Here is a 13,489-nt window from a genome sequence, read left to right on the forward strand (position 1 = left end):
TCCTTATGCCTCGTGGGATGGCCAAAAAAGAAAAAAAATCCTTCTCCAGCCTGAGGACCAGGACAGGCCAGGGACCCCTCCCAGCAGCCCTGACCTCTCAGGTGTCCACCCTGGATGCCTTCTGAGAGTGTCACTGAGGGGTCTGGCATTTGGGGAAACAAAGATTCCCATCACTTCAAGGCCCTTGGCTGTGGGCTCAACCTGTGATGTTGGAAAATGCTCCCGGCGGGGGCAGGAGGTGAGCCACCAGCCTAGCCCCCAAAAAGGGGAGGGAGCCCCTGGAGGGGCAAGGACACAGCATCTCCAGGCCCTAGGCCAGGCAGGGGTGGGGACTCACCTCTGAGCCTCCGGAGCTCAGAGGTCTGAAACCCATGGGAACCCCACCCAGGGTGAGTCGGCGGGAGAAGACCGGGCCCTGGGGAGTTAACTCACAGGAGCCCCTCCAAGTCCAGACAAAACCAGCAGAGCCGCCAGCTCTCGGGAACCAGGGCCGTCCCAGAGCAGCACAAGGGAGGCCTCCTCTCCTCTTGTCAGCAAGCTGGACGCCGGGGCCTTCCTCGATTTGGGGCATCAGTATGAGGGCTCGGAAGGCCATATGGACTTGGACAGCCCTTGGCCAGGCACAGGCCGGGCGGGGTTGGCTCTGTGAAGGCAGCCGGCTGTGAAGGCCGCGGGCATCCGTGAGCCTGGCTTTCTGCAGCCCCTTCCCAGACCTGGGAAGCTTGGCACACACTGACCTCACGAACCCTCATAAATCCGGGCAGCTCTTCCCAAACGCTGCTCTTGGCAGGCCCTGGACGCAGCTCCCTAGCGCGGGGCGAGGGACGCGCCCTGGACTACAGCCACGTGGGCGGCTGGGCCGGCGAGGGGACGGGGTGTGCGCCCCCCTGCCTGTGCTGCCCCATTAAAATTACAGAGGCAGCTGCCTGGCGTATCTCGGTTCTCATGAGAAGTATAATCTCCCTCTCAACCTTCTCAACCCAGCCGAGTCTGCGCAGCTCAGAGGTGGGTGCCCCCGGGCTTGTGAAGCCCCCGCATGAGCCGCATGTGCGGGAAAGGCCCCTCGCTTGTCGTTGCTCCCACAACCGTCTCTGCCTAGAAACCCTTTCTGCTTACCAGACAGCCCTGCCCAGGGCCTGCGGGGCGGCTTTTATCCAGCTCCCGGCCTGGCTCCGAGCCAGCGCCCGAAAAATGCCGTCAGCCACCCAGAGACCAGCTCTGGGATTCGCCCAGGAGGAAACCGCCGCCCGAATCTGGCTCATCTGGACCCATTTTGCCTCCTGAGGAGCCTCCCCCCAACACCCGCAGGAAGATGGAGGGTGGTCTAGCCAGCCGGCCCCTTCCCGGGGAGCCTGGGGTTAACCCTCACAGAGCCCCGCTTTAAAACGGGACCCCCTCGGTCTTGGAGACCCACAGCTCCCAGGCTTACAGGAAGCAACACACAAAATGCAGCCCACGTAGATAAAAAGCATTTTTTAATTTTTATCAAATCAATCTGTACAAAAGTTAGCGTTGCTTGGTCAGAAAGGAGCGAAACACAGCAGGTAAGTGACAGCGAAAGTTCAAACTTGACACCAAAAAATAGATTGCATAAAAAACAGTTTGCTGCAGCCCCCTGCCCCCACCCCCAGGAAGACATATGCAAAAAAAAAAAATTTTTGTTCTAGAAAAAGGTAGGAAAAAGTAGAAAAAGTAAAAAGAAGCAACATCTCAGATGTACTTAAATTTACAAAGTTTTAAAGGCACAATTTTCCAGGAAGTAGGCGGTTATCGTCGCTCAGCGCACAGCGGAAGCAGGACAGGTAAATCCGGCATTTTTCTTCTAAAACTAAGAATCTAAAAACGCTTAGTGGAGAAGGTTCTAGTTTCACAGCTTGTAGGTGGCGCCTGGTTCCTAAGAGCCAAGATTAATGCGTTTCTGGAGCCACCGAGTCCCAGGAAATCCCCGCCTCCACCACTTGGCACGGCCCCGTGCAGGGATGAAATTCAGTGGCGCTCTGCCTCCTAAACCTTGACTTAATGCCCGTGCCAGGGGTACCCCAACCTGATCAGAGAAACCACAAGACAAGCCCCTTCTCCTGCCCAGGTGCTCCGGCCACCTCCGGCGGACCCGGAGCTGGGGCCCTGCCACTCAGAGCAGGGACCCCCACCCTCTGCCCCGCCCACGCCTCACCCTCAGCTCTCCGGCTTCTGTTTCGTCTTAAATTCTACTCTCTGCACAGATTATTTCATTAATTAAAGATAAAATAACACAGAACATAAATACATTTTAACAGCTTTCAAAACAAATCAAACACATTGAAGCTTCAAAAATAAAAATTAAAAAAAATAATAAAATAAAAAGAGAGAAGTGTTAATCACAGCCAAACCTTGCTCGGAAGAACCCTAACTACAAGGAACACCTCCAGTCTAATGGGCTGGTCCCAGGAGGTGTTCCCTCGGATGCCTCCCGGCCACGGGAACGTCATCCGTGGGCCCTGCCCGTTCTCAGTACCAAGGCTGGCCGGGCCTTCGGAGCTCAGGGGGCCCGGAGCCCCCGCGCCTCTTCCCTCCTTTTGTCTTTTGTGCTGTGGCTGCCGCTTTGCAGCCATGGAGAGGCAAAACCCAGGCTCCCGTGCCTGCTCGGAAGAGGGGCCCGGCTGGGCTTCCAAGCCGCAGTCCCCACAAAAAGAGAGGGAAGGGAAGGAGGGCTTTGTCCGTGGATGGGGGTCTGGGAATCTGGAAGCAGAGGGGGCTCATTCACACAGCCTGGCTCCTCACGGACCTCGGCAGGCACTTGACACAGCCACGACTCCTGCCCTCGCTGCACCTTCCAAGCCCCTGGAGGCTGTGTGTCTCTACCGGGGCGAGGAGGTCCTCGGCCGGCGCCCCTCCCGCGGCCGCACCCTCAGGGTCTGGTCAGGGTGGTGTACACGGGCTGCTCCCAGTTACTGGGGGGGCTGTGGGCGGGCGGCACAGACAGGCCCCCGAGCAGGGGCGAGGCGTAGGGCCGGCGGGGCGAGTGGAAGTAGGGGTACTGGTAGAGGCCTGACGGGTAGCCAGGGAACGGGCCGTAGTAGCTGGGTGCCTGAAGGTCGGTGTAGTCGCACTGCGAGCTGGTGAAGGAGCTGGCGGCTGCGGCGGGGGCGGCGGTGGTGACGCTGGCCTGCGCGCTGTAGGAGCCGTAGTCGGCGTGGCCCGGGGAGCCATGTGACTGGTCGCCGTAGTGCCCGGGGCTCAGCTGCTCCGTCTTGATGTGCGGCCGTGGGGGGCCCGCCTCGGTGGGCGATGCGGAGGCCGACGGAGTGCCCTTGTGAGCCCATACAGGGGACGCCCCGATGCCGGCCGCCCCGGAATGCGAGTAGGACGTGCCCCCATAGGAGCCGGCCGCCGCGGGCTGGCCAGGCTCAGCGGGCAGGGCCGAGTGGCCGTTGAGGGGCAGGTACTGGTCAAACTCGTGGACGTCGAAGGTGTCCATGTTCCCGATGACCTCACTGCTCAGCTCGGAGATGTCCACGTTGCTGAAGTCAATGTTCTGACGCCCACTGTCCACCAGGCGGCGGCCTTCCAGCTTCAGCTCCTGCTTGCCCCCGTGGTGCAGGTCAGTCTTGGGGGTTGTGGGCGGGGTGGGCGGCCCGTGGGTCTGCCCTGGGGACAGAGCACATTTCAGGGATGAATGCCCCTTCTGTAGGGGGCAGCTGGGCTGGCGACACACACACGGGAGGAAAACCCGCCCCGCTAACTGCCGCAGGTAGGAATCAACGGCTTTTTGTTCCCGTATATTTCCCAGAAATTCCAGGAAAGCCAGACCCAGACCTCACTCCGCAGCCAAGGAAATTCCGTTAAGCACTGTTCTAGGGGAAGACCTGGGGCCAGGGAGGCCCTGTCGTGACCACCAAGGTGGGGGTGGGGGGGAGGAGAGGAAGCACCCCGTCCCTCACCCATGGCAACCACAGGGTCCACACCAAACCTGTCTCCCCAGGCCCATTGCTTTCGCCAGCTCGACTGAGACTGCTCAGCTGGCCGGGATTCCACCCGGGTCAGTCTGATCCTGAAACTGAGCTGCTGACCACCAGCCCAGCAGCATGAGTGAACCCGAGGTCAGAACCAGTAAAAAGGCCAGGGGAGCAGAAAGGCCTTCCTGAAGGACAGAAAACGCCCAAGTCACAGGGCACTGGGCCAGGATGAGCCCTGAGGCACCCAGTGTCAGAGGAGGCCGAGCAGGCCCCGTGGGCGTCGGAATAGCTGCCTCTCGGGGCTACAGGCCTTTCTCAGGGGACCCGGGGAAGGCCTGGTTCTCTTGTGGGCCCTGACCTGCTCGCTGGCCCCGGGAGCCCACCTGTGTGGTCACTGTGGTGGTGCGCGTCCCCCAGGCCAGCGTCGGTCTTGTACACGCTGCCCGGGTGGTGGCCCAGCTCGGCGCCCGAGTCCGAGTCGCTCTGGCCGGTCTTCACACTCTTCCTGCGGCGCGGCTGGTACTTGTAATCGGGGTGGTCCTTCTTGTGCTGGACACGCAGCCGCTCCGCCTCCTCCACAAAGGGGCGCTTCTCACTCTCACTCAGCAGGCTGCGGGACAGAGGGCAGGGGTGGGATGAGCAGGCGGCCGGCACCACATCGGTGAGCCTGGGAGGTCCAGGGGAGCTGTGTGCCTGCCCGCACCTCTGTGGGGGTGGGGGCCCCAGGCCGTGTGCCCCTGCTCCGAGGTTGGGCGGGAGTAAGCCAGGGGAGATCAGAGGAATGAGCCAGGAAAGACTCAGGTCCTCCCGTTTCCATCTTCTCCCTCTTACTTCCCCTCCCGAGCCTGTTTGTTCCCTCCCTTTGGGACTTTCTAAGGCAGGCGGGTGCAGAGGCCAGGACCCAGCTGAGCATACACTTGGACAAAGGGAGGCTTCCTGGGAGCCAAGCCGAGACTCCGGGCAGCTTGGCTTCCCAGGGCTCCAGAAACACTGGCATGAGCCAGTGGTCCTCACTGAGTCTGTGAACACACACTGCCCTGCATACCCTTCCAGAGCTCCCCTCTAACTGCCTGTGGGCCAGGGTCTGGGGGCACAGCACTAACTGGACAGGGGCAGGAGCACAGAAGACACAAACACAAGGTCTGAGTGCCCACTCGCAAGGTGAGGGGCAGGAAAGGGGACCAGTGCCCTGACCCCCAAGCCTCCCACTGTCAAGCCCAGTAGAGAGCATTTGGTGGGGGTGGGCTGCCCCGAACGAAGAGCAGTCCTGTCGCTGAGGCCCACTACCGCCGTAGGGCAGCTACTTTCTACAGAATGGCCAGCCTCATCACGCCAATGTGGGCACCAGCGCTGAACAGCCCCTGCGTTCCCCTCTGTCCCCGCTGAGGGTGCAGAGGTGGAGAAGAGGGAGAAGCTGCAGGGAGATGCCATCAGGCAAACCACACCCTTCCATCTGCCTCTAGACTCCTGCAATGGGGTGGTTCGGGCGTCCTTTCCAAGGAGAGGGCACCTCCAGAGATGGGTCCTGCTTCTAGAAAGAGGCCACTTTCCACTGGGAGGGACAGGCCTCCAGGCTCTTGGGCCATTCACAGCTGAGGTCCCCTAACTCAGCCTGCCATCATGGCCTAGAGGGGGCTGTTTCTGGACTCTAGGCGTGTTCTCGGGGGCACACTCCTCCCGCTGCCCTCTGCCTGCCCAGTCTGTCCTGTACCCCGCACCCGACCGGCTGGCCAGATCGGGTTTTTCCACTAGGACTCGCCCTGGGAACAGCCACTGGGAGAAGGGCCGAGGCCGGGCGCTGCGCCACCTCCCAGCTCCAGGCACCCCAGGGCCCGGTCCCCGCCCCCGGCCTGAGGACAGGCACTCACCGCCACAGCTTGCCCAGCGTCTTGCTGAGCTCGGCGTTGTGCAGGTGCGGGTACTGATCCGCCAGCTTGCGGCGCGCTGCCTGCGCCCACACCATGAAGGCGTTCATGGGCCGCTTCACATGCGGCTTGGCCTTGAGAGCGCCGCCGCCGCCGCCGCGCACGGGCATGGGCACCAGGCTCCAGTCGTAGCCCTTGAGCACCTGCGACACGGCGTCGCGGATGCAGGCGGGGAAGCGCTCATCCGCCGCCTCGGCCGCGTCGCCCCGGCCGCCGCCCCCCGCGCCCGCCGCGCGGCCCAGACCCTCGGAACCGGCGGGCGAGGGCGGCGCATCCGAGTCCGAGTCCTCCACGTGCGACATGGAGCTGGCAGTGCCAGACGGGCTGCAGGGCGGCTGGGCGCGGGCCTCGCTCATGTCCAGCATCGGGGCCGCGCGCGGAGAAGCGCGCACCAGGGAGGCGCACCGGGTCGATGGCCGCTGCGCTGCAGCCGCTCTGGGACCCGAGGTTGCCGTGCGATGGCCCGACCCCAGCCCGCTTACAGCCGCCGCTGCCGCCGGAGATCGGTCCCTGCGGGGCGACCCGCAACAAGTTTCTTTAAGCGGCTGCCACAAGGCTCCGCCCTCCGTCCTGCTCCCCATTGGCCGGCACGCACCCCACTGCCACTGGGGGCGGAGCTTGGCCGCCCCCCGCCCCCTCCCCCCACCTTAAAGAAAGCGCCGCGATTCCCGCGGCGCCCCCGCCCGCCCCGCCTGGCGCCTCACCACGTGGGGCCGGCGCGCCCGGCAGCCGACGATCGGAGGCCGGACTGTGCATCACGCCGTGGGCCCCCCTTCCAGACGGGGAGGGAAGGGGAAGGGGGCAGCGGCGGGGAGCACCGAGCGCTCGGGGCGCCCTGTCCCTGCTGGGGTGCTCGGCGGCGCTCCCTCTGCTGGCGCGTCCCGGCCCTGGGCCCAGCCCCCAGCCCCCGCTGCCCGCTGCGCGAGGAGGCGGGCCCTCAAAAGCCTCCCCCCCCCGAGGCCTGCGTCGAGCCCCGACGTCTTGCCCACAGCCCAGAGGCGCCGGGGTCAACTGCCCGCCAGCCTGCGGCCCAGGGCGGGGATCGGCTCCCCGCCCGCAAGGCCGGCGCGAAGTGGAGGAGCCTCCCGCGCGCCAGTCTGCACGCCGCGCACGTCCAGGTAACGCGCGCTCAGGGGACACGGCTCGGAGCTGGGCGACCTCAGGACCGGTCCCGTCCCGGCGTGGAAAGTGCGGCGGGGGCGCGGCCGCGGGAGCAGCGGCAGCCAAAGTGGGCGGGAGCGCTGGGCGGGGCCTGGGCTGACCCTCGCTGCAGAGTCCCTAGGGCGGCCCGGCGGATGGCGTGGCCGGACGCGGGGGCCTAGGGCCTTCCGGACGTGATCCGGGGGTTGGGGGCACCGAGGCCGTCCGGCGGGGCGGTCCTGGGTGGTCTGGCGGAGGCGGAGGTCGCTCCGGGCGCCTGGAGTGGAGGAGGTGGGCGCGCCAGCCAAGGAGAGAAGGGGGCGGGGTGTGCCGCCCTGGTGGGGACCGCGGGGTCGGAGAGGGGACATTTCCCCGGAGGCAAGCGCCGGGCCGCGGCTCTGAGTCCCCGCCCGAGGCCGCCCCCGCGAGTTGGCCGCGGGCCCGGCCGTCCCCGAGGGCGGCTCGGATTCTTTCGCCAAACCCGCCCTGAGACGACGGACCAGCCGCCCAGGCTTCGCCAGACTGCACCCCTTGGGCAGCCAACTCTGAACGCGCCTGTCTCCGAACTTGTGGCCCTCCCAACCCGAGTGACCCAAGGCAAGGGTGCCCAGTCCCCAACCACGCACCTCTGGTTCGGGTCATGATTCCCTGACTAGCAGCGGTGCAGCCTAAGGAGTAGAAGGGGCTGGTCGGATAACTCCAAATTGAAAGTCGGTGATGCTTTTACCAACTTGAGGGCTGCCACTGAGCCTCTGACCTTGTAGGGAGAGCCTCTTGCCCTCACCCCACTCCTTAGCCAGACGGTGCCCCCAGTACCCGGTCCCTCCCCCTTCCTACCCACAGAGCCCGAGCACCTGGGCTGTGATCCCCTTAGAAATGAAGATTCTGCACACTCCACCTTGGAGAAGGCCTAGTTTCAGGCAGACGCCAAGTGGGCTCCGGGGGCTGCCTGGACCCCACAGCCTCACATCTGGAGCCGCTGGCACCAGGGCCCAGAGGCAAGTCCCTGCCACTTTTGGGTCAGGGACGGGCTGCCCCACTTGCCCTGGGTCAGTGACCCTGGTCTCCAGTCTCCCAGGAAAGCACCCTGAGGCGCCTTGCTCTAAAGGTGCTGGAGAAGGCCCCGACGGTGGAGGGAGAGCCAGCCTCCAGAGGGGCCTGTCCCTGTGCCTCCCCTCCCATCGCCTGCCCATCTTTGCAGAGTCACATTCCCCTCATCCGGTGGCTTCCCTCCTGAGGCCCTGCCCTCCTCTTGGGGCCCCACCCTACAGCCAGAGGCCCAAGGCGGGGTCGGGGGGGGGTACCCCAGGGCAGCCGCCGGACTTTTGGCCCATAGGGACCCAGGCATCCTGTAGATGAGGGGAAGGCGGCAGGGATGACAGACCTGCCCTGGGGCCCGGATCCCATCCCGCTGTACTGGGTGTGCCCTTGGGCACCAGGTCTGTGTTTCCATGAAGAGGAGAATGGAGCCCAGGCTGCATTGGGCACACTGGGCAGGGCGGCCTCTCCCTGCTCCCACCGACCTGTGGAGGGGCGCCGCACAGCTAGGACACAGACCGGTGACTGATGGGACCCCTGGAGGAAAAGAGGCTGAGCTAGAGGAGCCCAGCGCCTGATCCAGGCCACAGTGTGTGGCATGTGACCACCCTGGGCATCCCCAGGCTGCAGTGGCTGGGACTGACACAGTGCTGTGGGCAGCTTGTCACGTATGTGCAGGCCACCGTTCCCCACCATGGGGCAGCAGACCCCTGCCAGGGCTCGGCTCGTTCCTGCTGCTGATGCCCAGAAGTGCCCCTCAAACCCTCTGGCTGGTGTGAAGGCTGTAAAATTCTCCGGGTGCACTCCAGCCCCACCCATGGGTGCTGACCTGGGTTCGTCTCCTGAGCTTCCAGGCAGTCTCTGAGTGGACCCGGGATGCAGCCTGCAGAGGAGGCAGGGCCATAGCTGGTTCCTGTACCAATGAGGTGCCCGCTGTGTGCGGCGGCCTTTCTGGGCAACACACAGTCCCAGCCCAGAAGGTGCTGGCGTCTGAGGAGGGCCAACACACCAAGCTGCGAGATCTTACCACCGGTGGGCATGGGCGTGGGCGGGGTAGTCCAGGAAGGCGGCTCTGAGGAGGTGACAAGTTGAGGCCTGAAGCTTCTGACCAATCAGAGAGGAAAGAGTATGGTGAGGAGGGGGCACGGAGCATGTGTCAAGGCCCTGGGGCAGCAAAAAGCACTGGTGGTCTGTGAACACAGCGAGGTGGGGGCAGCTCCCAGTTCCCCTCCTGGCCCCCCCTTCTCCTAGCTCTTCCTTCCTGTCCTGCCAACCCCAGTCCACATGCTGCACCTTTACAGAGTGGGCTGTGCCGTTTCAGGGAGATGATCCGATGGGCCAGGTTTGGAGCAGGACCCTGACCCTCGACCATCAGCCTGGGAACACTGATGTAAGCAAGGTTTCTAGGCCAGCATCCCCTGGCAGAGGCTCCAGGGCCCTGCAGAGAAGGGGGTGTGGGCTGCCAGGCGCCCCTGTGCCTATGAGGCCCGCCAGCAGAGGGCTAGAGAGCTGCAGGGCAACCCCTTCCAGGTGCAGAGACCCCCCCCCGGCCCACCCACCGCAGCTGCTGGACCTGCTTGGGAAGTCCCTATCTGAACGGGCTGCTGAGGGCCCCAGGCCACTGCAGAGAAGGGTACCCTGCCCATCCCCGTCCGTCCCCTGGCTGGCTCTCCTCGCCGACTGTCAGGGAAGCCATGTCTGTAGTTGGCCTTGTGGGGCAGGCCACGTGGGCCCCTGAGCCCCAGCGGCCGTGTGTCCTCTGTGCGTCCGCAGCCCCGGCCTGGGCCTCTTGGCAAGCAGCCCGAGGCAGTTGGCATGACATCCTGGGAACCCCAGCTGAACCTCAGGGATTAATTGGTACTTTTAATTACTGGCCGGTCTGCAGACACCAAACACCCAAGCCAGAGATGAGGGGGCAGCTCTGAGCAGAGGCCCCATGGAGGCAGCCTCATCCTGGCCCACCAGGTCCCGGAGAGAGAAGACAGGCGCCCCAGGGTTCCAGCAGCCCTGGTGACAGACCCTCGGGGCTCGGAGCCAAGCCCCCCTCCCCAGCATCGTTGCCAGCTGCTGTGGAAGTTCTGGTCTGGGTGGAAACTGGCCCCTGGGTTGGACCGGTGTCCCCCAGGGGTGGGCAGTGGTGGCCCTCATCACTCTGTGTGGAGGACTCTAGAAGGTCGCACCTGGATCTTCCCGTCTCTGCCCGTAGGGCGGGTGTTCGGGGCCGCCCATGGCAGGGGCAGGTCCTGAGCCATCGCTGCATCCAGCGGGCACCTCCGCAGGCGCCTCCCGGGCTCCGGGCACAGGGCCCAGCCCAGGTTATCCCTCTGCACCTTGTCACCAGCTCCAAGGCCTCCTGATGGATAAACGCACAGCGCCTGGGGGCGCCTGCAGGCTGCCAGTGGGACCCCCGTGCTGTGGCCGTTCTTCTTTGGGGAGGGATGATGCTCAACCCAAGGAGATGGGCCCCCATGCCCAGTGTCTGCCCAGTGAGATGTGCGCACAGGTGTGTCGGGACAGCTGCAGTCTCTGCTCCGCTTGCGTTCACCCCCCCACCCCCACCCCAGGTCCCCGAGCCTCCGGCTGTGCCCATCCGTCTCTCTCCAGCCAGCAGGCTTGGAGCTGGCTCCACCCGCAGCCATTAGGTCTCTGATGGCAGGAAGAGGGTGATTCTGCTGCCAAAGCTGCCTTCAGGTGGGGTCCCCAGGGTAGAGGGAGCCCCAGGGGGTCCAGCCAGGGCCAGCAGCATCTTCCCCGGAGTAACTGGGCGCCGAGGAGGCATTGGGCTCTGCCTGCCTCTGGACGGCCCCTCCCATCAGCTGGTAAATCCACTCCCTGTCCCTGCAGAAGGGCTCTGCATGCCACTGGACTCCTGGATCTCCGGACCCCAGCCCCATTCTGGGCCCTCACCCTGGGGACCCCAGCAATGGGACTGGAGGGATTTCCTCAGTCCACCTGAAGGAGGGGGACCAGGGTGTTGAAACTGACTTCAGAAAAACAGCTTTCTGAGCCCAAACAGGCTGCCAAGAGCTATGCTTTTCCCTCCAAGCTTGACTTTCTGATTTAATGAGGCTTCTTGTCCAAGTTGGGCTCCCCTTGAGGCTCAGCTGATAAAGAATCTGCCTGCAATGCAGGAGACCTGGGATCAATCCCTGGGTTGGGAAGATCCCCTGGAGACAGAAAAGGCTACCCACTCCAGTATTCTGGCCTGGACAGTTCTGTGGACTGTATAGTCCGTGGGGTCACAGAGTCAGACACGACTGAGCGACTTTCACTCACTCACTTGTCCAAGTTGGGCTTTCCAGGTGCTTCAGTGGGTAAAGAATCCTCCTGCCAATGCAGGAGACACAGGAGATGCTGGTTTGATCCCTGGGTTGGGAAGATCCCCTGGAGAAGGAACTGGCAACCTACTCCAGTATTCTTGCCTGGGAAATCCCACGGACAGAGGAGCCTGGCAGGCTACAGTCCATGGGGTCGCAGAGTCGAACCTGACTGAGCGACAGAGGACGCACTTTGTCCAAGTTCAACTGCTCAGCACCAGCCTGTGTCAGGTGAGCCTAGGGTGGGCCAGCGTGGCTGGAAGTAGACACGTCACAAAGAAAATCCCCTTTCCTAGTAAGGGGCTCCGGCTGGCCAGGCCCTGGACACCTCTGGAAGTTTTCACAGACCCACTAGTGTCCAAGGCAAGTTAAAGCACACTCTGTCACAGATTTTCACTCAGGTGTTTGTCTTTCTGAGCACGGTGAAGGGGGTTTAACCAAGGTGTTCTCTGGGGGAGATGCTGGGGGGTCGCAGTTCTCCCGCAAGGAGGTGGGAGGTGCTCAGACGCGGGCCAGGCAGAGCCTTGCCCCTGGGGCGCCAGGCTGCGGCAGAGCCCTCGGGGCCTCCGGGCCTGGCGGGGCAGCAGCCAGCTCACCCCCTTCTTGGTGGGACGCGTGCAGGATACGAGCAGCAGCCGCCTGCTCCTGTGCCCGGGACCCCAGGACTGCGAGATGGGGGCCGGCTTTGCCGTTCACACTGGTGGTCGCCGCCCAGTCACCTGGTGTCAGCTTGAGAAGGAATAGGCTCCCTGGCCAGGCATAAGCAGGGCACCGGCCAGTCATCAGAGGAGGTAGCTGGGGGCCCGGGGGCAGATGGATCGCAGCCTCCTAACGGCTGGGCCGCTGCTCCCTCTCCGAAGCCCCTGGACACAGGGCCCTGCTCAGGCTGTGTGGAGCTGAATGCCAAGGGCCCTGGATGCACCGACTCCCAAGGCTCTTGACCATGGAACCCCTGAGCATCCACTAGAGGATCAACCCGAGAGGTTAGAGGCAGTCTTCCACAGCTTTCAACACTCTGTAGTTAAGAAACGGAGAGCACCCGTGGCCACTGAGCAGGTCTGTGAGCTTAGATCGGGGGTGAGTGTGATGTGTTTTGTCGCTCGTTCTGCAAACACTTCCAGGGCTTCCAGGCCAGACGTGCGTTGGTGCTGGGACAGCGGATGACACTCGCGGGGTTGGCCCTGCAGAGGCTTGGCCTGTGAAGCGTTCCAGGAGGTGTGGCTGGAGGTTTCCCAGCCGGCCTGTGAACAGGAGCTGAAGGCTTGTCCCCGCCCAACCTCCTGCGCTGGGGGGCTGTGGGGCTCCCCCGGGGGGCATTGGGGTCCCTTCAAGGAGGGCGCTCCCAGCTGCGGATCCTGATGCCATCCTCTGGCCTCTAGCTCGGGCGAGTTCTGGCATTACTCTGGGCAGCAGGGAGCCCGCGACACCTGCGGGAGTGACCCTGCTCCGTAGGATGCTGGGTGTGCCGTGGACAACACCCCATGTGTCTTGTGTCCTCCCTGTGAACTCCGTCACAGGAAGCTGGATGCTCTCCGGGCACGTTGCCCATGGGCAGGTCTGCTGGGCGTCCTGCAGGAGAGCCCGGGACAACAGTGCTGCTCGCCCCTTCCGGAAGTGCAGGCTCTGCTTCACCACTGGGCGAGAGTCACAGGAAGGCACGACCAGGTGCGGCTGGCCCTGGACACAGGTTCCCCCGCCCAGCCCTCAGCACCCCGAGGTCTGGGCCACATCAGGGGTCCTGGAGGCAGGTCCCTTCAGGAGCCAGGCAGGGAGGTGGGCGTGGAGGCCACTGTGGGCGAGGCTGTAAGGTGCCTGTGCCAGGCTGGCTGGGGAGCACTGCCCACCAACCGTGACCTGTGGCTTTGAGGCTGTTTGTTATATGGCATTACCGTGGGGTTTGGTAACTGATACAGCCCCATGGGCCAGATTCACCTATGGGGTCCTGACTGTGACCTTGGAGGTTTCCAAGACTTTTTCCCGTTCAGAATGTGATTCCACAAGCTTAGCTGTCTGTTCTTTTCCCCTCAGGGCTGTGCAGCCAGAGAGGGTAACTTTCTGCCCATTCTGCCTGGCAATACTCATGTCCCACCGCCCTGCAGGGCCGCACGGGGCTGGGCTCCTCTGGGGGTGCAGG

General features: G+C 63.8%; 1 protein-coding gene across 1 annotated transcript; it reads right to left on the reverse strand.

Annotated features, from left to right (window-relative positions):
* Positions 1-1,470: 1,470 nt before the first annotated feature.
* SOX8 (SRY-box transcription factor 8) lies at positions 1,471-6,449 on the reverse strand. Its single transcript, XM_005886874.3, has 3 exons — positions 5,804-6,449; positions 4,319-4,545; positions 1,471-3,627 (listed from the first exon to the last, which is right to left on the reverse strand). The coding sequence occupies exons 1-3, from the start codon at positions 6,439-6,441 to the stop codon at positions 2,888-2,890; spliced, it is 1,605 nt and encodes a 534-aa protein (XP_005886936.2). The 5' UTR covers positions 6,442-6,449; the 3' UTR covers positions 1,471-2,887.
* Between the last annotated feature and the right edge of the window lie 7,040 nt (positions 6,450-13,489).

This window comes from Bos mutus, chromosome 25 (genome assembly GCF_027580195.1).
Source record: "Bos mutus isolate GX-2022 chromosome 25, NWIPB_WYAK_1.1, whole genome shotgun sequence".
NCBI classification, from domain to species: domain Eukaryota; kingdom Metazoa; phylum Chordata; class Mammalia; order Artiodactyla; family Bovidae; genus Bos; species Bos mutus.

Bases quoted from the DNA above. Each gene is read 5' to 3' on its own strand.
- SOX8 (XM_005886874.3), bottom strand. From the start codon at position 6,441: ATGGGGAGCAGGACGGAGGGCGGAGCCTTGTGGCAGCCGCTTAAAGAA. The intron at 4,546-5,803 runs GTGAGTGCCTGT...TCTGTCCCGCAG, and splicing joins ACGCTGGGCAAGCTGTGGCG to CCTGCTGAGTGAGAGTGAGA. The intron at 3,628-4,318 runs GTGGGCTCCCGG...CTCTGTCCCCAG, and splicing joins CCACCACAGTGACCACACAG to GGCAGACCCACGGGCCGCCC.